Raw genomic sequence first — 21,986 nt, 5'->3', positions numbered from 1 at the left:
GAACCTAATCCCATCCAACCTATGTACAGTTACCAGTTACATGTACAGTACATGTTGTGTTCTTGTTCTTATTGTTTGAGGCTATCTTCCGTTTGCAAGCAGAGACGTGCTCTGTTCAATTGCAAAGAGGATGGATAGTTGAGCACCACCACGCAGCCTTCCTTGGAGAGTTAGAGCCAACTGACTGTCAACTGATGGCATCTGGCTGGCTCGTCATCTCTCCCCTCCCTCCAACCATCCTTCCAATAACATCATGATCCCTTCCGCTATCACAATATACTAGATACCCTAATCTGCTAGCAAACCGCGCCTATCTGACTGAATTCTCGGCCAGGGGAAACTAATGGCAAACCCAATATCAGAACAGGTATTAGAATATACGAAACCAGGCCCCCTCGGAATCTTTACGAAGAAAATATCTATACATATGTGCCCACAAGCATCAGCTCCCTGATTAGCCGCCAGATGTCGAGACGTAGGATGAAGTGTGCAGCGATCCATCGGTCCAACAAGCAAGCAAGCAAAGGCTTCGATTGATCGAACAATTCATCCCAGAAACAGTATTGTGGGCCACGTTTTCATCAGTCAGCCCACAAACGCCGATTTTTCCTTTACTTACTCGATATTTTATTGAGGGAGAAAAGAGGAGTGACCGTTGACACTCATTTCGTACGTTGAGCAGGCAGCAATATATATAAGCTTGATTTGGAATTTCAACCGACCTTGAACTGGGATGTACACAAACAGGCCACCGGTTAATGGCTACTATTGGGAAAAAATTCTATGAGCTCCTGAACTCGTGGTCAATTCCCCCCCAGGACGGGTGGTGAGAACTGGCTGATGAAGGAAAGTAGGTGAGTATACTGGATGGGCTTTTGAAATTGGGAATAGTGTCATTAGTGCTCTTAGAGGTTAAGAGAGTAGCAAAACATAAAGCTTTCACAAATTTATTTATTTATTTATTTATTTTAATGTCTACAGACCAGCACAAGCTTGATATATAATTTATGTTCCACTACCGCAAATGATTCATATCAGTGCAACTATCAGAAAACGTATTGAACCCTCGCTATCTGATTCAAGGATTTACCAATTAAATATGAAACATGGAGAAGAAAAAGAAGGCCTCCTTTCAACATTGTACAGACAGTATGCATGATTGGTGATGCAGTCCAATGCGGCATATTCTAGAAAAAACACCCGCCGCCACCAGCGATGAGTTGACAGGTCTTGGCATCAGAATTCCTCTTTTCTGTTCAACTAAATAACGTTAACTTGCCTGGGACGAGAAAGTTATAGTACTCACATATATATCTCAGCTAAACATACTACTTTCCGTCGCTATTTGATATAGACTCGGGAAATACAGATTAAAAGATAAAGAAACCGGGAATCACAAACCGCATCCCCCTCCGTTTCTTCCCCCGCTCTCCATTCCGCCCCTACATTTTCCACCCATCCCTCCCGCCCGTCCTGCCCGTCCTGTGCTCTTCCACCCCCTCCACTCAAACCACACACTCACACACATACACACACAACAATGGACGCCTCAATGAACAACCTCTTAAAATGGAGCATCGAAAACTCCGTCCCAAAAACCTCCGATGATAATAATAACCCCCCGCGGGCCCCGCGCGCCCTCTCCCCCACAGCCCTCCAACGCATCCTCCTAAACGCCCCCTCAGACGCCGAGCTGATGAAAAACGCCATGGCCGCCATCCGCTCCCCCGCCACATCGCTAGACGACAAGCTGATCGCCTTCGATAACTTCGAGCAGCTGGTTGAAAACCTCGATAACGCGAATAACCTGGGCGTGCTGGGGCTGTGGGAGCCGTTGGTGGAGGAGTTGGCGGCGGAGGAGGGGGGTAGGCGGATGATGGGGGCGTGGTGTATTGGGACGGCTGTGCAGAATAATGTGGGGGCGCAGGGGATGGTATGTTTTTTTTATTTTTTATTTTTATTTTTATTTTTAATTTTAATTTTTATTATTTCTATCTTTATATTTTACTTTATGAAACCATATATATTAACAAGCTCACCCTCTCTACATAACAGCTCCTCTCCAAAGCCCCCACAGCTCTCTCGACCCTCTTCGCCCTCTCACAGAACGACCCGGAGACCACCGTGCGACGCAAGGCCGTCTATGCGCTCTCATCCGCCATCCGCAATCACCAGCCCGCCCTAGATGAGCTGCTGCGACATATACCCGAAGATGTAAGGAAGGAGTTGGGAGAGGGCTTTGACGCCAGCGACATGGATGGTGTGGATAAGTTGGTTAACTGGTTGAGACGTGCTTTGGCGTAACCAGCATAGATATATCAGGATTGGGTTGTTTTTTGCCTCCCCCTCTTGGGAGGTGGTTATGAGTTTTTTCATTGGTTGTATGATTTTATGTGCATGGGTTAGGATATATACATTGGCGTTTCGCGGGATAAAAAAATGGATAGTTAAAGTTCTTGCTTTCTCTATTATATTTATTATATACGTCCGTCTGTCTATCATGACCTACGTGTGGCATTCAAACAGGGTGTTTGATCGTATGATAAATGCATAATGTCGTATTGCCGCACCGCTATCTAGCACGCCATAAAATAAAATAAAAAATATGTCAATTAAGGGATGGATTCATACATTGAACTAAAGTCCGAGTCATAAGGATAAAATAATGACAACAATAACGGGATAGGATAAGCGCTCTCCAGGTCAAAAGAAAATCTTAAAGATCGCACCACAGACGCCGGAACAACTCGCGTGAAACGACCAAATCATTCGGGCCCAAAAGAACGAGAATTACGTGACAAGGGGAAGAAAAGAGGGACATATGGTAGCTGAAATACGAGAAAGGATTTAATCGCGATCAAAAGCTCTCCAGGAAGACATAAAACGGTTGCCTGTACCGTGGTCTCGACGGCATCCTACAACGTCAGGCTGTATGTGTAATCCTCTTCCATATTCTGCGATACCCATAGCACAGCGGAGCTAAAATCCGGGAGTAATAGCAGGTGTCAGTATATGCTCACGTTCTAGGAAGAAGGGGGGGGGGGGGGGGGGGGGGGTTTAGGGAGAGGGAACCAGCCCACCTCATCATGATCAAGGAATTAGCGATAACATTAGCAATCCCAAAGTATACCGTTTTCAGCGGATAGTCCTTAATAACGTATTTAAGAACAAGCACAGTCTACAGATAACGCATGTTAGCCATATTTCCCCTCCCCTCCCCTCTCACCTCCAATCCACCCAACACCTCAATCAGTTAAATGGACACAAAAAGAATACATACCACACTCCCCGCCAACCCCCCAGCCAACAACGCAAAGCCCAAAAACAGCACAAAGCGTGCCTTCCACGCAACCCCATTCCCGGAATAGCTGTACGAATCCGCACTCAACCGCGACTTCTCGATGGAGTTTATCACCAGCATGCCCAGCGCAGAGCAAATGCCTGGAATCCAGTCGACGAACTTCACGTGGACGAGGCCGCCGTAGCTGCGGGAGTAGGCGGCGGCATCGACGAGAAAGAAGAAACCGAGGGAGAACTGCGAGAAATGGGTTTTCTTTCGTTAGCTGGATGGTCGGGAGCAGCCTGGCACAGGTTGGTAGAGCTGGCTGGCTGGTTTGGGAGAACAATGCGTACCAGAGCGCCGGAGGCGTAGATTCCAGCCGTGCGCGCGTTGGCGCTACTTAGCCATTGTGGCTTTGTGAAGCGGAAAAGACGGTTATCCGAGTCGTCCATGGCGGGTGAGCAAAGATGTGAGGATGTTGAAGCTTGGTGGTTGTTTGAGTCAAGGGAGCGGGGAGCGGACGGGTAATTATATGTTATCTATTTGTTTAAAGAGCGCAAAGAGAAGGATTTAAGCATATAATATCCCCTCGTATTATGTTCGGATGCTCCACGGTAAGCCTCTGTGAGTCCGCAGCGGATGTGTTTGATATCTTGTTCAGTTTGTTCGCAACCGCCTGGCGTCAAATGGCGACGTCAGATTGATCGAGCTTGGTCACGTGCGTCTGATTGCAGTCTCCGCCGACACTTCCATATCAACTCTCACTATTATACTAGAAGTCTACTCCGCATTGGCGAATCTTGACTAAGGATACATCTTTATGAAGCGGTAGTCTAGCCTAATTTAACAGAGGATATGCCTCATCAGGAGAAAAAAGAAAGAATATATATATATTTTCGCCATACAATAGCCCCTACGTCTCGCAAAACAACCTCAATATACCATCTACAAGATCCGTAGCTTTCCCCCTTTCTAGCAAAGGCACACCCATCCCCCCCCCTGTTTCGGAAGAAGCATTATTTAATCCATTTGTCCCCGCCACTGCTGAACCTCCCGTACCAGTAGACCCATTCGTAACATCTTTCAAATACCGCCTCAGCGCAAAAGATGCCGCGCGATACGCAGCATGATACATAGCTTTGAAATCGTCGTCTTCCTCTGTATCTGGTGGAGCAGCAGCAGGGATAGCGGTAGCTGTTGAAGGCCTTGAGTACGATTGCGATGGCTTCTCCGTTTGCGCGTGGGTAGGCATTGGTGTTGGCACGGTTGTCTTCGTCGGGAGTACAACCGGGGAATCCACATCCGTCGATCCTGGTAGCGGTGGCTGTTTTGACTGACTCGAAGTGGCAGCTGGATTGTTCGTGCGCGAATTACGATGGAACCCATACAGACGCATGCACGTTAGGATGGTTCTGGTTAATAGTGTTTTGTTTGCTGAAATCGTTTCAGACGGTGATGAATAGGCTAGCTGTGGTGGAGAGGGTATCTGCCTATCCTGTTGTTGTTGTTGTTGTTGTTGCTGTGGGGCAAAGGGTCCAGGTGTGCTTCTCCAACTCGAGACACTCGCGGTCCGTGGGCGTGCACCGATGTTCGAACTGGAATCGCGTAAATGTGTCGATAACGGTGTAGCAGACGAAGATTGCTTGGGTGTCTTCGTTATCCTACTGATCGATAACATTCGTGGTTTATGTGTACTGCTATCACCATTGTTATTAATATTATTACCTTTATCAAGGAAGGATGTATCCAACGGCTCTTTCTTAATCTTCGCAATTGCCGACTTCGACAGCTGATGGCCCGACGCCAACGACAAGCTGCGCGACATCAGCTGCGAAACCGCCTGGCCACCTTTCCGTCGGACCTTCTTATGGTATTCAGTCGCTGCGTCGAAAATGCTTGCCATCCGCTTCCGTTTGGGGCATGGAGATCGCTGTTCCGGTAGGAATTCGGCATATGTCTCGTTATCGTAATCGTTGTCATTGTCATTATCATTATCATCATTATTATCAGTGAAAGAGCCTGGGTTTGGGCTAAATGGGGGAGATGGTAGGGCTTTGGCCATCGAAATGAGCCCCGAGCAAAGTGTAACGGCATAGATCCGCAATTCCCTCCCCGGAGCACTGCCTTCATTGTCATTTGAGTTTTCTAGGGTTGGATCAGGGAAAGTAGGTGATGATGAGGGAGGAGTTGGCGGCCGCTTTGAATGTAGAGAGGTTAAACCAAGCACCCCGTACACAAGGATATCCGTCACATCATTGTTAAGCGTATTGGAGGTACTACCACGTCGTTGGGGCGTTTCAACAGCTAAAAGCACCCCTGTTGGGCACTGGATAGGCAGCGGGTCATCGACGCGATCATCAGCGTCCTCGTCCTCGTCACCGACACCACTTAACAGTCTGCATTTCCACCATTCTATCGACTTGAAGTCTTTGATATGGACCTCGAGAGCGGGGCCAATTCGCGCGTAATAGGGGATAAGGGTTGGATTAACAAAGGAGCGGAGGGAGAGCCGGGCGTCCTTCTGTAGGGCGCAGTGGCTAATCAAAGTCGGATCGACCAGCAGTGAGATGCCTAGTGGACAAATGGTGTTAATATCATGAATTTCTTCAGATTCCAGCTCGGATTGTATCTTGCGCATAGCACGTACCTTTCCCATGCGAAAGATCCGCGGCACCAGTGACTTGGCCTGACCAGACTTCCATCCGGATCAGAACGCGCTAGCAAAAACTTCAACAATTGGGTGGGATGGGTTTTGTATGGAACCTAATTCCAATGTGTAGATGTATCAATTTTGAAATTGTCTACCATAAATAAAGATACCTCAAAATCCCATGCACCGTAGATGTTGGAGCTTGTTGAAGTTTTTGTCTGAAACTTCGAGTTGCGATGGTCGCGACAGGTGCGACGCGATATCACGTGGTTATCAACCTTGATACCTAGGTAGTTATAGGACTCTAAAATATAAACAGGTAGAGATCGGGTAATTGGAGAAGCGTACAAAGCTAAGACCGATATATATGTTTGAGGCGATCCCTCCATGTGTCAATCAGGGGTACATTTGCGAAAATCGAGAAAGAGTATATTGGTATTAGCATCCATAACTACAGTAGCTCGAATATGATCTTCCAGGCTTGCAATATAGCCCTAGCACAAGGCGAAACACCAAATGCATGTACACACTCTTGAAGAAAACGGTGAAACAATAGGATTAAAGCAATAACCAAGACCCCAAGAGAGAAAAGTCATAAAACGCAGAAGGAAAGAACATAAACCGTAAAAAAACAACAAATCACCGGCTCCTGGACTCGTAGGGTGAACTGTCGTGGGGTAAATAAGATGTAAGGGAAGCGCAGAAAACTAATAATAGTGGGTGAATATGGGTAAGGTAGGCGGGGATAGAGGGGGAAAAACACAGCACATTAGTCTTGGTTCTAGCCTTCTTAGAACTCTTCCTGCTCCTGGAAAAACATCGAGAAACTGATGATGGTAGTATATATCAATAGGCCACCCAGGATCGACATGACCATCGCGGGAATCTGGATGGCACCGCTATGAGCCAGAAGAGTGGGGAGGGCTATTTATTCAGGCAGACATGTTTTAAGTTAGCAGGCCACTTGAATGCAGGCAGGTCCTCAAGAGATCCAAGCAGGAGGCCTTTCGGGTAAGGAGTATCGCTGCAGCTGATGTATACAAGAACAGCATTTATGGAGGAAGTCAACGCACCAACGCCCATCACAACCAGGAAGCCAGTGCACCACCTCCCGAAATCCACCACAGCGCTCCCCGCGCTCTCCATGAAATCATCAGGGTTGGCACAGCGGCCGCATATCCAGTTCGGTAGTGGAGCGATTACATATGTGGCAACGACGAGGAGGGGGAGATAGTTATGCCATAGCGCGGCGGAGAGGATGACCAAGAGGAAACCGATTGCGAGGACCTGTTTGTTATCCAGGCGGGGAAGAGCGGTTAGGCAACTGTGGTCTATCAGATGGGGTCAGGAAGAAAGGGGTAATCGTACAAAGGAGAGGGCGATGATGGTTTTTAGTCCCGCTGCCATGATGCCTTGGAGGATGGAGGCGGGCAGGAGAGTGGAGGGAGGGGAGATGAGGGAGGAGGTGATGGTGTTTGATGATGTGAAGCCCGCTCCAGCTTCAATCAAAGGAGTATAGCGGAGAGTCCTGCAGACGCAGGCGGAGAAGTCAGAGCAGCAGACGAAATAAAATAAATGAGAATCTGTAGCAAAAGCTCAGCCCCAAGCAAGCGATATTAAATTGATTAATCCAGTTGGATGTATGCGATAGCAACGAAGCGCCGAAGCTGGGTTGTCGGATACAATACGGTACCGTACGATACAGCCACCTTTCTTACCAAATCACTGGTTCTTGGCGAGCTAACCCGATCTGGACTGAAGCTCTACCGCGTCACTGCTTTGCCTACGAGATATCAAACTCCAGACATACTATTATACAACCTAAGTGACGCTGCAGCATCTAATTACAACAGGAATATCTCTGGTATAGCTGTTTTTCTCTCAGATACCCGTCCCGCAGCTACCAGTGCCTATTCGCTATGTTCAGAAACAACTACGACAACGATTCGGTGACCTTGTAAGCAACACGGACAACCAGATGCTCTCTCCATTAGATAGACCCAATTCCACTGACCAGGCAATCCCCCTTACAGCTCGCCGCAGGGTCGCATCTTCCAAGTCGAATATGCCCAAGAAGCCGTGAAACAGGGGTCAGTAGTCGTCGGAATCGTCAGCAAGACACATGCCGTCCTGGTGGCTCTTAAGGTGCGAGGCCATGCCAGACCAACCCTCCGCCCACCGTTCAATACTAAATATTAATATATTGATATATACAGCGCAACGCCGAAGAATTATCCTCCTACCAAAAGAAGGTAATCCCTATAGACCAGCACCTAGGCATCGCCATCGCGGGCCTCGCCTCCGACGCCCGCGTCCTGTCAAACTTCATGAAACAGCAATCCCTCGCCTCGAAAATGACCTACGGCAGACCCATCCCGCTCGAACACATCGTCACCAAACTCGGCGACCGCGCCCAGTCAAACACCCAACTGTACGGTAAACGGCCCTACGGCGTCGGCCTGCTCGTGGCCGGCATCGACGACGCAGGCCCCCATCTATACGAATTCCAGCCATCAGGCATGACGCAAGAGATGGTTGCTTGCGCCATTGGTGCGCGGAGCCAGATGGCGCGGACGTACCTGGAGCGTCATTTGGAGAAGTTTGAGGATTGTGGGAGGGAGGAGCTGATTCAGCATGGGCTTAGGGCGTTGAAGGAGAGTCTGTCGCAGGATAAGGAGCTGACGGTTGATAATACGTCAGTTGGCGTTGTCGGAGTTGGGAGTGGGGTGGGGAAAGGGAAAGTTGAGGCCTTCAGGTTGTATGAGGGTCTGGAAATTTCTGGGTTTTTGGAGAGTGCTAGTTCTGAAGGGCAACAGGCAGAGGCAGAGACGGAGGGGCAGTCAATGGAGGTAGACTCATGATTATATGACGATCGATGATCCTGATTTTTGATTTCTTTCTGTTTTAAATGCAACCTCCATGTTTTCTAGCCATGATTCGCTGCTTATCGGAATAGATGACGTTTTCCATCACCGCGATACGATCCTAACACTACTCACATCATAAGCTAACAATAATTGCAATTTCTGGCTATGGAAAGCAGGCATATTCTAACTAGGTATATATATACACAGGCCGGTCGTGTGCATATCTGATGCATCACGTCAACCCTGTACTCAGCAAAAGCAACACCGGAAAAACTTCATGACTATTAATAAAAGGAGTCAACCGGAGGAAACAAGGGTACTGACAAGAAGACTCCCGCCTGATCCTTACTTCCTTTAGCTCTTACTTTTAACCCCCCTTAACTAGATGCCCAATCCAGCGTGTATCTCCCCTCACTGAGCCTGTAATCCCTCAATGCCCCCAAAACCTCCTCAACACTGCGACATTCCACCAAAATGCCCTTATTCGCTTCATTCACAAATCCAGACTCCACGCTCTTCTCCACCCACTGCAAAAGCCCGTCCCAATACCCATCAATGTTCAACAACACAATCCCGCAATGATGGATCCCAAGCTGATTCCACGTAACCATCTCCATAGCCTCCTCCAGCGTCCCAAAGCCGCCCGCAAGGGCCACAAACCCACTCCCGGGACCTCCCTCCATAACCTTCTGCGCCATTATCCGTTTGCGCGTATGCATATCCGGCACAAGCGTCGTAAGGCCATACTCCGACTCCCCTAGCAACGATCCCCGCCGCTGCCCTCCCCCCTCCGCCTTGCCAGCATCACCACCATCCTCACTCATAATTACTACCCGCTCCGGCGCCTTCCCGCCCACCTGCGATTCAGCAGCTGTAAGCGATGTCCGGTATCCATTCTCGATCTTGACGAGGGCGGTGGGGATCACACCATGGACAGCCCTGGGGCCCGAGAGGGAGACTAGCGTACGTGCGAGCTCGCCCATGATGCCCCCTGTGCCACCGCCGTAGACGAGGGTGATGTTTGCTTTGTGGAAGATGTGGGCGAGGGCGCGGGCGGAGGCGAGGTGGGCGGGGGATGTGCCCTTGTGGGCGCCACAGCTGGTCAGTGCGGGTTAGCTTTTTGGTGTACATGGTATATTATTTTCTATATCGGGGAAGAGGAGATTGGTAATAATAAATATACTTACAAAACGCAGATTACGGTGGGTTTATCTGCGTTAGGATGGGTGGTGGTGGCCGCGGTGGTAGCCATGTTGGGCGAGATTTGTTTAGTATGGGGTCGCGGTATATATATTTATTTGATCGAGGGCGTAATCGCAAGGTTGCACCTCACTGCTAACTTTTTGCAAATGGCTTTCTCGATTACTTATATGAGTTTGTCTCTTTATGAACTCGATATTGCAGATAGATGGCCCGGCGCAACGGCGACGACAACAAAGGCTTGACTCACTTCAAGCGCGGGGAATTAGCGAACAATGGATGCTAAACTTGTAGAACTCTATTATCGAGTTGGTTAAAGAAACACGGCGGCGGTGGATATACAACCCAACAATGACGGTATGTGTCCATCTATATACAGTTACCGCGCGGGGAATAAGTGTCTAGGACGAGGGGTAAGTTTCCGAAGACAGGCGGGACCTCTGGGGGCAGTCACAGGGTTCTATGGCAGCGGTGATACGGAAGTTTAGAGGCCTACTATATACATACAAGTACTATTTGTGGCAATTTTATTGGAATAGGATGAAACAGAATGGTTGTAGTTAAATGTGAAATAGCTGCGAAATTTGGTAAATATGTAAAAGAATTGTACACATTATTTAGATCCCCACCTTTTGCGCCTCTTCCGTATGTATTTCATGAACTCATGGTATATTCCCCCAATTACATAGACCCAGATATAAAACGCTCAATCTAAACGTGAGATAAAGAAGCCAACCGTCAATCAACTTTGAAAAAAAGATACTATCCACATAAATCAAGAGCCACCCGCACTCGATCCTGCAGCCAACGACGCCACCGTAGCAGACGATACCTTACTCTTCCTCCGCTTAACCCTCTCCTTCCCTCCCCCGGGAGTAGTAGGACTCTTCTCCCCTCCTCTTCCCGCCTTCCCTGCCCCAAGGGTAGCCGCATCAGTTTTGATAGCAGGCGGCGCTGCTGCTCCTCCTGTTGCTGCTGGTGTCCACGGTTTACTCGCACCGGGCCCCGCACCAGCAGATGGGGCGGGAGTGGGAGCCTTGGATACCTTGCTACTCATAGGCTGGCGCATCCCCACTACCAGCGGCTCTGTGGATGTCTTTCCGATGATGAAGGAGCCTGGCTCACCAAGTAAGGGTGCGTCGTCCATGTATTCATCGCCGTAGCGGGAGAGGAGGTTGAACGCTTCAACGAGGCTGCGGGAGTCTTGTGTTGTTGTTGATGATGAAGCTAGCGGGGATGTCGAGGCTGTTGGTTGTTGTGTTGTTCCGGTTGCTGATAGGACGCTTCCGCCCTTGGATTGTGAGGATGCATCGGGCATGGGAGCATCGCCAACACTCTGTTGGCCGGATTGCTGTACGCCCGGGCGTGATGCTTCGAGGGATTTGGGGACGGGGGGCATGTACGTGTGGCCGTATGAAGGGGAGAAGGTGGGCAATGGGGATGCGACAGAAAGGGCTCTTGTTAGAGACGTTACCGCAGAGAGCTGCCAGGATAGTAGTCAGTTATTTATGCAAAAAAAAACTCTCCCATGGGGCACTGCAATACCATCCGACTCCCCACAACCCTCAACACCGACGGTGCCATAAACACCGAATCCCCCACAACAAAGTATGTCGCGAGCACTTGAATCTCATCATCACCGCCTGCAGCTCCCGATCCCACCCCCGTCCGCTTCTTCCGCATCTGTTTCCGAATCACCCAAATATTGGACAACTCCTGCTGCTTTCGCTGTTGTTTCCCACCCACCGCGGCGGCGGCCGCCGCCTCCTGCAGTGGGTCATGCACGACCATGAACTCCAGACCCTGCATAGTTTTCAACCGGCCCTCAAAGGCCTCGCGTGTCTCAATGAAAGGGCGGAAATTCTCATTATAATTCGCTTGGATGGCAAGGGAGGCGTTGTTTGACGTCTGGTCGAAGAAGGGCGATTCGGCGAAGTAGAAGAGGACTGTTTGGTGTATTGGGTTAGTATCTCGGTTATAGCAATAAAGGAATATAGATATAGTTATGCATAATATGTATATACCTACTGTTGTTTGAATGAAGGAAGCCACCCATCGTCTGCACATGGAGAGGAGAGCGCCAGGTGATTTCCTCCAGTGGGACCGCAGACTGGGCAGCCATGGTGAACTAGGGGGGCGGGAATTAGAGAGATATGGATCGGGGCGCTGGACGGGGAGGTTAGGATTTTAATAAATGTTGTAGAACATGGCTGGGCTGGGGAACTGTATTCTCCCGCTCGGCGCATCGCATATCAGTAAATGTGAATAAAACTGCCCGAGATAGCGGAGAGAGCTTCAAGTTTCTTACTAGTGTATCAAATATGGTAACAAGATGCAACGAAAAAATACGGCAACCTTCCATCAATCTCTAATTTATCGTTTCTGAGGATTTATCACACTGAAAGAACCAATAATTTTTTATACTAGTGTTGCAATGAGATGATACTCATTGTATTAGTAATTGAGATCTCATTGGAGATTGTATGAAATAGTGACCCACATTGAAAGAGAGCTCAATGTATCATAACCCCGGGAGCCTCTATGGGGTCTCTACACCTGGGGGGGGGGGGGTTTCTATCCCCGGGGGATCTCTATACCTGGGGGTCTCTATACGGGGGGCTCTATACCTGGGGGGCTCTATACCCTATACCGGGGGGTCTCTCTATACGCTTGAGGAGATTCTATAGCCGGGGTTCTGAGAAATGTTGGAGAGATCGTGGGGGGTGGAAGCTCATAGACTGATTAAATCATATATAGTAACATACTAACTGCATTAGGACTAGAGTAATTCATGTCTACTCTTGGCTGCCGTAATATTCTGCTGGAAGGAGGGCAAGAGAAAGCAGAGGATGAAGAAGAAGTATTAGTGAAATACATTATTTAAATGAAGGAAACAAAGATAAAACAAATGCCACCCACCCAACCATCACCAGTGCAAATGTGAGGAAGCAAAACAAAAGAACAAGATCCGTTAGACTGCCGACGCCAACACCTCGATGAAGGATATCTACCTACCTAGACAAGTCAGAAGACCATCGAACGCAAGTGAGGAAAAGATTAAACAGGGAAATAGGAAATTAAAGCTGAATACCCACTCCATACCCTGCTGAACCGTGGCCACATCACTCGTGCACCTTCCCTGAGAAAACCTCCGCACACACGCACCAGCAACTATATCATACCAGAACATACCTGCGTTCTAAAAACCTCCTCACACCCCCCCCCCCAGATCTCCTCCTGTACGGGGACGTATCCCTAAAACGGCATAGTTTGCTGCAGCTTATCGACCTCCTTTAGGCACACAATTGCCGCAATCCACGGGAAACTAAACAGCCTCTGCTTTTTACCCTGCTTGTTAGTCCCGAAGCCATCTCCTGATCGACCCTGGTATTGCTGTTCCAAATTATGACGGTAACGAGTGGCGGAGGCATCGGGTTTGGATACCCGTGAGGATTGGTTATTATGCTTCCCCTCTTCTTCAATGGCGATGTAAAGGCAGGCGATGGACCGTTCGAGCGATTCCATCCCGCCCGTTTCGCGACCTTGGATCATGGCGGTGACGAATTGGACGAGCCCCTCGTATTCTGGGTTTATGATGGATTAGTGGTTTATGGCTTTTGTTGAAGGAATGGGGCATGATAGTGTATATAATAATATAGGGAACGCGGATGCGTATTGTGTCTTTGAATATAGAAAAGTGCAAGTTATGCACGGGAATCAACGTACCCTCCCTCATCTGTTTTGACGCGTCCTTCTGTCGATGGGTAATTTTCTGTCCGTGGCCCAGGATAGTGCCGACGAACACTTCGTACTCGGTGATGGAGCTCTTCCATGGGGTGGAGGAGTACCGAGCCATGATTTCTAAGAGGTTATCTTCGTAACTAAATAGATAGAACGCAACAATATGTTAGTAAAAGGAGGACGAAGAGCGACAGGCAAAGAAGGTATAGCGATTTCCCTCACATACATCTGCCGAATTTCCAGTGCGTTCTCAACGTGATGATCCCACAGAAACCCTACCGTCTCACTTTGTACGAACGCCCAGACGCCCTTCAGCACACTAGGAGCAGCCATCGCCATCGAACGCTCAATGGCATTCTGCCGATGCTGAAGGAACTCCACCTCATCAATAGCCCTGTACAGTTTTCCCAGTATCTTTTCGCTTTTATAGTACCTTGCAGTCGGGCGCTCGTCTTCTTCTTCTTCTTCATCGTCCAGCACAGTCATCTGGTCATGTTCTTCGAGCAGAGATAGGCTCTCTGCAATGCGGACGCGGGGTCCGGGGGCCTGGAAATCTGGACGGTAGCGAGGAAATTTGGGGATGCGCGCTAAGTCAACCTATTATTTTGTATAAAGTATGGGCGGTTAGCATACAATCTAAAAGATACATCGATAACAGCTTCTCAAATACAAGTTGAGGAGTTGCTTAACACAGAACGTACAGGGACCCCGCTCTTCGAGAAATCTACAGCAGTAGAATGCAGCTCCGCAAGTAACAAGCACTGTGGATCAAAAGTCCCAAGAGCCTTCTGATCTGCAATGGTTTGATGAACCGTAGCAATCCTTCCCAACTGATCTTGCTGCATGAACGTCACGAAAAAATCTATAATATCGTCGCGTACGACGGGCCGGTCAAGTACTTTTTCTTGTACGCGAGGATACTGTGCCGGGGGACTAATAACCCTAGGAATTAATGTATCTTTGAATATGACGTTGTATAGATCACCATCTAGATCTCCGCCGCTCAGCATGCTGGGAAGGTCACGGTCGCCGTGCTGGCTGAAAGCGATGCAGTTGTGGAGTTGGCGGAGCGGGGAGTCGGCGGGGACATCGACGGCTTTTGCGATCTGGACATCTCCGGGATGCATAGCTGGGGAGCGAGTCACAACAACCTTAGGATTCAAAAGCACCTCCCTGCGTCCTTTATCGGACAAACTCGTGCAGAAAATCTCTCCTTCCTTTAGGTATCCGGTCTCATCCATAATGCCAAACAGAGTCACTGCCTTAGGAACTCGGATTCGAGCGCGATATTTTAGATCTCGTAGCTTGATCAGGACAACAAGCTCCATAACTCGACGCAGGAATTCGTCATCGGAGTGGCGGAGTCCAAGGGCTTCTAGGATGCTGATAAGCCACGGGAGACCTACAGACTTTGCGATATTTGTGTCTTCCAAAAATTTCGCCGCCTGTGTAGTCGAAGTCGCTGTAGCGCGGAGTCTCAGAATCTCGTCTCGCTGTAACTTCAAGAAGACATTGCCGTCGACGCCCAGATCTTCCAGAATCTTGATCAACTGAGCATTGAGGAAGAACGGTAGCGACCTTATCCCCGATCCACATATTTCGATGTTGTAAGCATTGAAGGAGGTTGTAACGGGGAATTTAATCATGGAGGGCCTCAGAACCAGAGATTCCCCTTTGTTTCTGCTATCTAGAGAGACCATCCCTTTGGCGCCTGCTCAAAAAACAAGTTAGAGGAGAAATGAGAAATAATATCCATCCTGAACAAACTTCAAGGCTTTAAATATATAGAATTGAAAGGGGAAATAAATACCCGCAATCCTGATTTGGAAGACAGTAGGCTTCACCATTGTCCGTAGCGAGTAGTCCTTCCAGATCATATACATCACGGAGGGCGATATTGTACCAACTCCATCGCTAAAGACTCGGTCGTTCCGCTTCACGTCCTGCACTACCGAAATAATTTCCTCGGATATAGGGATGGAGGTCAAGGTCTCGGAAAACGTCTGTCCAATTCTTGCCGCCTGTTTCGCTGGAGAGTTAATATGATCAAATCGACCCAGGTTCTGAATGATAGTCGTGGCATTGTACAGAATCCCATCTGCATAAAAAGGTGCCACGAACCAACACGTCTGAGAACGAAGTGACGAATGAGAGAAGCCAAGAAACTCAAACTTGCGGCCTGCGATGTTGATTCCGTTTTTCAAGACACCTTTGAAGCGTTGTTGGAATATCAGGTCAATAGATGCGCGCGGGTCATATCGGACAGGGTCTCCGCTTTCGTCCATAAATTCGACACGGAGGAAATGGTCGACATGATTAGCATAGCGGCGCAAAACTCGATTCTTGGATTCCATGTAAGGCCCATCCAAGTAAATACCACAAGGCGTGACCTGAACACGGTGGATGGAGACATGATTGGGGTTGGTATGGCGATTGGTGCTGGCCATCTTGTGCTCGCGGACGGCGGCTTCAAGGGCATTTCTGAACGTTGCTACTAGCGCAGACACGTCGACTTCAGATGGTTCCACGTCTGGGGACGGCCACTTTATATTCTGCCGCAGCCTCATCAACGCTTGAACGACGACATCCAGATTTTCAGTAACCAGTGCAGCTTGGACACGGGATGCAAACGAAATTGCTTTGGCGGGCGATATGTCACCGTTCCACACAAGTTTTTGTAACTGAAATCTGACCTGGTATGGAAGACGCTCCTGAGATAAGAAGGCCATCAACCTCTGCATCAAGGTGGAGTACGGCACGTCGTACTGTGCGCGATGGTCCAGCCATCTAGCAATATGGGGGATATGGTGCTCATTGCCAAGGTCTCGAACAGCATTGAGGTCGCTTGCATCCCTCAAGAGAAATCGATAGACAAAGCAAGTACCGGCGAGATACTCGTGTTCATCGCCGAAATGGCCAACTCTAGTTTTTGGAGGAGGCCCTCGCTGCCATTTCGGTCGGGATGGAAACATAGCACCAAATTTGGCTTCTAGCACATCTGTTGGATCAGTCTTGTATAGTCTCGGGGCAGTATTAGCCGTGATGGTTATAGAAGGTGCCTTAGTCGTGCTAGTGTAGATCGATCCGTGTATATTGAAGTAGGTGAATTCAAGATGATAGATAATATCGTGCATCGTCTCAAGCGCAACCCGGATAGCAGTTTTACCAAACGCGATCTTGCCATTCTTCCCAGAGCGATAACATTCAATAAACACCGGATTTCCCTCGTGATAATCCCACATACCACAGGACATAGAAGTGATGGAGAAGCTCTTGAGCCGTTTGACAGGCGCTGGCTGGTGATAGGCCTGCACATTGCCGGAGACTGCCCCTCGCGAAAGCCTGGTTTCTTCCTCATTTATTAATGTGCGAAGTAGATATTCGTCCGGGGTATTGCGACCTTCTTGTATGAAGATATTCTGCCCAAACATCTTCAGTTGTTGCCTAGGAGGTCTTCGCACCCTGCCCTGGCCAGAAGTTTGTCCATAGGTGGAAAGCAGCTTCAAGGCCTTACTATAATCGGCAATAGTCAAGATAGCATTGCAGTTGGGGAGCTTGCGGCAGCTGAAGCAGTGGATACCGAAGGACGCAAGTACTGGTTTGAATTGTCGCTTCAAATGGCTGTCCTGGACCTGGTTGGGAACATTTCGACAGAAGATCTCCATTGCGTAGAAGCAGAAGCCCCTTTAATTAGCGATCGAAGGACAGTTTGCGAACTGAAACCCAGTGAGTGATAAGAGAAAGGTCAAGTCGACGGCAGTCGAGTTGAAAGAGAACAGCCTCAACAGAAATATAAAAATAAGAAAAACAAAATAACACATGAGAAACTTGAGGCCTCCAACGAGAATCCTCTACCCTGCAAGACAACCTCCTCTTGGTTGTCGTCTGACGAACAGAAATCACTACTGCCCAAGCCTGCTGCAGCTACAGTCCGACCCAATGCACTAGCAATACCACATTATTAGTGTCTTGTAGCGGGCGGGCAATGTAAAAAAAAAGGATTGAAAGAATATAAGCAAGTAAAGAGGGTGTAGCGGGCCGAGCAGCATAGTTGGGATGGTTTAAAAGGAGAAAAGTCTTTTCGTGAATGGTGATAAGCGGTGAATATTCGTCCTTTTCGTTTGTTGCTTGAGGTCTCTCGGGAAGTTTTTGTCACGTGCATGCAGTGTAGTATAGCCGTGGTTGTACCTAGGTACCCCGGCTAGCATTTTCAAAATTATTACAAAGTCAACATTATGTAGTCAGTGCGAGAATATATATATATATATATATATATTTCCGTATAACTATCTTAATTGATGGCGATGGTGGTGTAGAGCGTGGTGGGAAAAGGGACGGTTTACAGCAATAAGCCTTGAAAAATCTGTTGAGGGTCCCGGGTTGATCGGCGCTTCTACCAGCAGCGCTGGTGGTGACTGAGCTCTTTTGCCCCAGTAGCCTACAAAATCCAAGGATGTAAGCTAGTAAGAAATAGCTAGCCCGAAACAAAAAACAATAGCTTGTAGACCTGTAAAACGGGATCAATCTTCTAAAAATATTCTATCAGGAATAATAATAGTACACGCAAACAAAAAACTTGAAACCCACGCTGTGTTGAAACGCCTCCAACCCCAAATATCTAATTTATTATATGCAATGCCATGCCGTCTACCTAATGAATGATGAATGGGTAGGGATGTTCAACGGTTGACCAAAAGTATAAAACGAGAGAATAAAACGAGAACCTTGAAATATACTGTAAAATAGAGAGGTTCCGAAACCATCCATCTTTTACCCTACCCCTTAAATCCCCGAGTTCTATCGGCTAGGAGACGTGGGTTTATTCTCATTTGCAGACAACGAAGAATCATCGTGCTCATCCTCGATTGTTGTATGGCGTATGCTTCCATGGGCGTACTTGGGATCCGGACCATATCCGGGATAATCATGGAGTATGTCCCGCAGCACAGATCTTTTCTTCTGCTGACCAGCATCAGCAGCATTTCCATCTCCATTCACACAAGCATCCGCATCCGCATCCCCATTCTCATCGCCCTCTGCTGAACTGCGGAATATCCCCAAGACCGTGTCCAGCTTCGTGACCATCTCATCCCACTCCCCCTCGGGGGTACTCAGCGCTGTGACTGCCCCTCCAGCCCCAATGCGCCACACCTCTTCCTTATCCGTGGTGTTGCTCCAGCAATATGCAGTGCGGATGAGAACAGAAAAGCATGCCTGACCCCCAGCATCAAAGTAGCCCATCACACCAGAGTAGATACCGCGCTTCTCTCCTTCAATTTTCTGTAAAATTTGGCATGATCGTTTCTTTGGCGCACCAGTCATGGATCCCGGGGGTAGACATTCACGAAGAGCGGAATAATCATGCGGTGTGGTTTTTTCTCGTAGCTTCGCAGCTGGCGCAACAGTCTGCGGATTACCCCTGACATGAGTGATGAGCTGATAGACCCGGCCATGATCTTCCACTTCAAGCAGTTTATGGACAGTCACGCCACCAGAGTTGCACACATTGAATAGGTCATGCCGCACTAGATCTGCAATCATCAAGTTCTCGCCCATCTCCTTCGGCGTATTTAGAATTTCCTTGGCTTTTTCCAGCGTCATACCCTCACTTTTCTTGACGGTGCCCTTCATCGGTTTCATGTCGATTTGACAATTCCTGTCATACTGCAAGAAGCACTCAGGACTGCTGCTGATGATTGCGGCGCTGCCGATTCTCGCGAACGCGCCGTAGGTGGCTGGGGTATATTTCCGAAGTCGCTTATACAAAATCCAAGGACGGAGGGTCGCCTCTTGCCTGTATTGGCATCGGGGGAGAGCCACCTTTGTTTGATCCGTCAAGCAAAGCTCATAGGATTCGCCGTCACGAATATACTCTTGGCATTTTGCAATTTTCGCCTTGTAAACACATTCGTCAGGCTTGATGATTCTGGATCCCTTGACCATCATGTTCGCGAGTTGCTCATCAGAATACTTCATCCGCAGGAGATAGTTGCTATCCTCGACCTTATGATGCGAAGTCACCGCGAGATTGAGCATGATACTATCCATTGAGTTTGTATATGCGAATCCAAGAAGCCGTTTCGTTATAAGATCTATCCATTCACCAGGCTGCTCGTCAAACTCTCGAATTGACTGAACGTGAATTTGCTGAGCCTTCTGGTCGATCACAATGCTTCGCTCAACCCACAGCAGACCCACATCCGTAGTGCCATCGCTGCTCGTCATTTCCGGGGTCATCTCGTTATCCAGATCAGCAAGGCCCATTTCGTAAGAAAAATAGCCCATAAAACCACCCCAGAAAGGTAGAGAACTACATCCGTCCAAAACCTTCTTTTTGGAGAGGATGCGACGCAAGAGTTCCCAAACTTGGTAATGTTCTTGGCGGTATTCCTTACTCGACTTTAAGCCGGATAAACGGGAGAAGGTACTGGTTCGCGTGGAAAGGGAGTACTCGAGTGACCATGAGCCAGGGCTAAGAACGGATATAATGCTGTACTTCGAGTTCGAATCTAGAACGACACATGATGCCTCTGGGGCATCGACAAGTTCGCATATTTTTGCCGTTGTCAAGTAACCGCGATCGAAGGTTCGATATGATGATGTGTTAGTTGACGAACTGCACCACTCGAGAATTTCATCGCTGGTCTCGAAAGGGATATCGCCTATAGCTAAGGGATCACGAAATTTGAACGGCCCCTTGGTAACATTCCGAAATTTAGAATTGTGCTCAACAGCAGACGTCCACCAGTTCTTGATCATATCACGACAGGCTATATCGGATTTGCAGGATTCAGGGTGAAACTGCACACCCCACAAGGGCTTCGCGCGATGGCGAACAGCCATCAGGTTAGCTTCACCAGGTGTTGCACCATCACGGAACCACGCGAGAGGTACCAGATCTGGACACTTTGCACTTGAACTCCAGCATAGCTGGCGGTCAGAGATGTCCCCAGACGCTTCTAGTTCATGTTCCAAATCCACCTGTAACGAGTGATACAGCGTAACGTCAAGACTTGCGGGCAAGTTATCAAAGATATCCGTTCCAGAATGCGCAAATGTAACCACTTTCCCATGGCGGGGTTCGGGGAGCTTGCGGATAGATGCGCCATAGTTCAGGCAGAGACTTTGAAACCCAAGACAAATACCCAAAACGGGAACATTCAACTCCCATATATCACCCATAATACCCACATCCTTTGGATTTGTTGGGGTCCCCGGCCCGGGACCGGCGACAATAGCATCATATCCATTAATAAACGTCTCTCTGTCCTCTGGCCATTCGGAATCATCAATCTTCCTAACGGCGACCACAACATCTAGCGTACTTTCGATCAGATCAACGACGTTACGGCTAAACGAGTCATAGGCGTCAATATATAAAATACGTCCCGGACCCTTGACCTTGGGCTTATTACGCGTCATGGCGGCAATTAGAAAGTAGGTATTAGAATCACAAGGAATAGTAAAATGATAGTGAAATCAGACGTGCTCCCTAGGGTACTCTGCCCCAAAAAGATGGTAACGCGTAAAGCACCCCTTTGCCTTTCAGCCAAAATGGATGGTAGTCGGGACAATCGAGCCGCAGAAAATGAACAGGATCAGGGTTTCTCCTCGCCTAAGTATTAGAGAGAGCTCGTTGTCCCTCGTTGTCTGAGTCCAGAGGCGGAGATATGGCTGCACGAAGACTGCTAGCTATCAGGCAGTTCTGATGCAGGAGGTGAGGCTGGAATAGCCTAGTTGTTCAAAAAAAGAAAAAAAAGAAAAAAGAAAAAGAAAAAGAAAAAAGAAGTGAACAGCCAGAAAATAATAGAAAGTAAAAATATATATGTATATAAATAAATAGGGATGCCCGGGTTCGCTGGAGGAGCTATCCCCACATTGACCGACCTAGCTAATCGCTATGCCAGATGGAGAATATAGCCACTCGAAGCAAAAGAGTGGAACCCCGAGTATAGACAAAGAATCGGGTAAAAAGGAAATTATCAATGATATGTCAAGTCTCACAAGCAGCAGCCGGGGATTCTCCTCGTTGAGCAGAGAGAGAGAGAGAGTGGTATGTGTGAAAGGGAATAAAATGAGAATTGAGATGCTCAAGGTACTTAGTTTGTTTTGCGAGAAGGGGGAAAAAATGGCCGCCTCTTTCCGTGTCATGACTAAGAATAAGCTTTGAGCAGGAAGTATCCGGGCACAGCGGGAAGAGGATAAGATAAGATAAGATGCAGTCGCACTTTGTTGTAGACTGTAATGT

The 21,986-nt window shown here is 48.4% G+C and overlaps 9 protein-coding genes across 11 annotated transcripts; 2 read left to right on the top strand and 7 right to left on the bottom strand.

Moving 5' to 3' along the window:
• Positions 1-1,115: 1,115 nt before the first annotated feature.
• Positions 1,116-2,694, top strand: BDBG_07761 (hsp70-like protein). Its single transcript, XM_002621876.2, has 2 exons — positions 1,116-1,933; positions 2,056-2,694. Exons 1-2 carry the CDS (start codon positions 1,541-1,543, stop codon positions 2,302-2,304), a joined length of 642 nt encoding a protein of 213 aa, XP_002621922.1. The 5' UTR covers positions 1,116-1,540; the 3' UTR covers positions 2,305-2,694.
• On the bottom strand, positions 2,049-4,019 carry BDBG_07760 (UPF0220 domain-containing protein). Its single transcript, XM_002621875.2, has 4 exons — positions 3,634-4,019; positions 3,281-3,535; positions 3,081-3,178; positions 2,049-2,979 (listed from the first exon to the last, which is right to left on the bottom strand). Exons 1-4 carry the CDS (start codon positions 3,730-3,732, stop codon positions 2,916-2,918), a joined length of 516 nt encoding a protein of 171 aa, XP_002621921.1. The 5' UTR covers positions 3,733-4,019; the 3' UTR covers positions 2,049-2,915.
• A 174-nt stretch (positions 4,020-4,193) lies between these two features.
• On the bottom strand, positions 4,194-5,982 carry BDBG_07759 (uncharacterized protein; the record flags this gene model as incomplete). Its single annotated transcript, XM_002621874.1, has 2 exons — positions 4,194-5,851; positions 5,928-5,982. The coding sequence occupies 2 exons, from the start codon at positions 5,980-5,982 to the stop codon at positions 4,194-4,196; spliced, it is 1,713 nt and encodes a 570-aa protein (XP_002621920.1).
• Positions 5,983-6,225: 243 nt separating this feature from the next.
• On the bottom strand, positions 6,226-7,594 carry BDBG_07758 (vacuolar protein sorting 55 superfamily protein). Its single transcript, XM_002621873.2, has 3 exons — positions 7,299-7,594; positions 7,004-7,217; positions 6,226-6,854 (listed from the first exon to the last, which is right to left on the bottom strand). Exons 1-3 carry the CDS (start codon positions 7,335-7,337, stop codon positions 6,721-6,723), a joined length of 387 nt encoding a protein of 128 aa, XP_002621919.1. The 5' UTR covers positions 7,338-7,594; the 3' UTR covers positions 6,226-6,720.
• Positions 7,595-7,708: 114 nt separating this feature from the next.
• Positions 7,709-9,926, top strand: BDBG_07757 (20S proteasome subunit alpha 6). The gene is made up of 3 exons (XM_002621872.2): positions 7,709-7,887; positions 7,964-8,075; positions 8,147-9,926. Exons 1-3 carry the CDS (start codon positions 7,850-7,852, stop codon positions 8,789-8,791), a joined length of 795 nt encoding a protein of 264 aa, XP_002621918.1. The 5' UTR covers positions 7,709-7,849; the 3' UTR covers positions 8,792-9,926.
• Positions 9,175-10,049, bottom strand: BDBG_07756 (uncharacterized protein; the record flags this gene model as incomplete). Its single annotated transcript, XM_031723241.1, has 2 exons — positions 9,175-9,895; positions 9,985-10,049. 2 exons carry the CDS (start codon positions 10,047-10,049, stop codon positions 9,175-9,177), a joined length of 786 nt encoding a protein of 261 aa, XP_031580367.1.
• A 723-nt stretch (positions 10,050-10,772) lies between these two features.
• On the bottom strand, positions 10,773-12,119 carry BDBG_07755 (RNA polymerase II transcription mediator complex subunit Med6; the record flags this gene model as incomplete). Its single annotated transcript, XM_002621870.1, has 3 exons — positions 10,773-11,480; positions 11,543-11,943; positions 12,026-12,119. The coding sequence occupies 3 exons, from the start codon at positions 12,117-12,119 to the stop codon at positions 10,773-10,775; spliced, it is 1,203 nt and encodes a 400-aa protein (XP_002621916.1).
• Positions 12,120-12,720: 601 nt separating this feature from the next.
• On the bottom strand, positions 12,721-18,018 carry BDBG_07754. 3 transcript variants are annotated; one of them, XM_031723240.1, is made up of 6 exons: positions 15,549-18,018; positions 14,440-15,449; positions 13,965-14,335; positions 13,724-13,878; positions 13,093-13,581; positions 12,721-13,004 (listed from the first exon to the last, which is right to left on the bottom strand). In XM_031723240.1, exons 1-5 carry the CDS (start codon positions 17,401-17,403, stop codon positions 13,253-13,255), a joined length of 3,720 nt encoding a protein of 1,239 aa, XP_031580366.1. In that variant the 5' UTR covers positions 17,404-18,018; the 3' UTR covers positions 12,721-13,004; positions 13,093-13,252. The 3 variants fall into 3 exon arrangements, with proteins under 3 accessions (XP_031580366.1, XP_031580365.1, XP_002621915.1); XM_031723239.1 differs by having other exon boundaries at positions 12,721-13,012; positions 13,100-13,581; XM_002621869.2 differs by having other exon boundaries at positions 12,721-13,581.
• Positions 18,019-18,039: 21 nt separating this feature from the next.
• BDBG_07753 (aminodeoxychorismate synthase) lies at positions 18,040-21,985 on the bottom strand. The gene has a single exon (XM_002621868.2). The coding sequence runs from the start codon at positions 21,158-21,160 to the stop codon at positions 18,536-18,538; it is 2,625 nt and encodes an 874-aa protein (XP_002621914.1). The 5' UTR covers positions 21,161-21,985; the 3' UTR covers positions 18,040-18,535.
• Between the last annotated feature and the right edge of the window lies 1 nt (position 21,986).

Source organism: Blastomyces gilchristii (assembly GCF_000003855.2).
Source record: "Blastomyces gilchristii SLH14081 genomic scaffold supercont1.20, whole genome shotgun sequence".
Taxonomy (NCBI): Eukaryota; Fungi; Ascomycota; class Eurotiomycetes; order Onygenales; family Ajellomycetaceae; genus Blastomyces; species Blastomyces gilchristii.
Note: the sequence above shows the minus strand (reverse complement) of the source record. Positions and strands in the feature narration are given on the sequence as shown.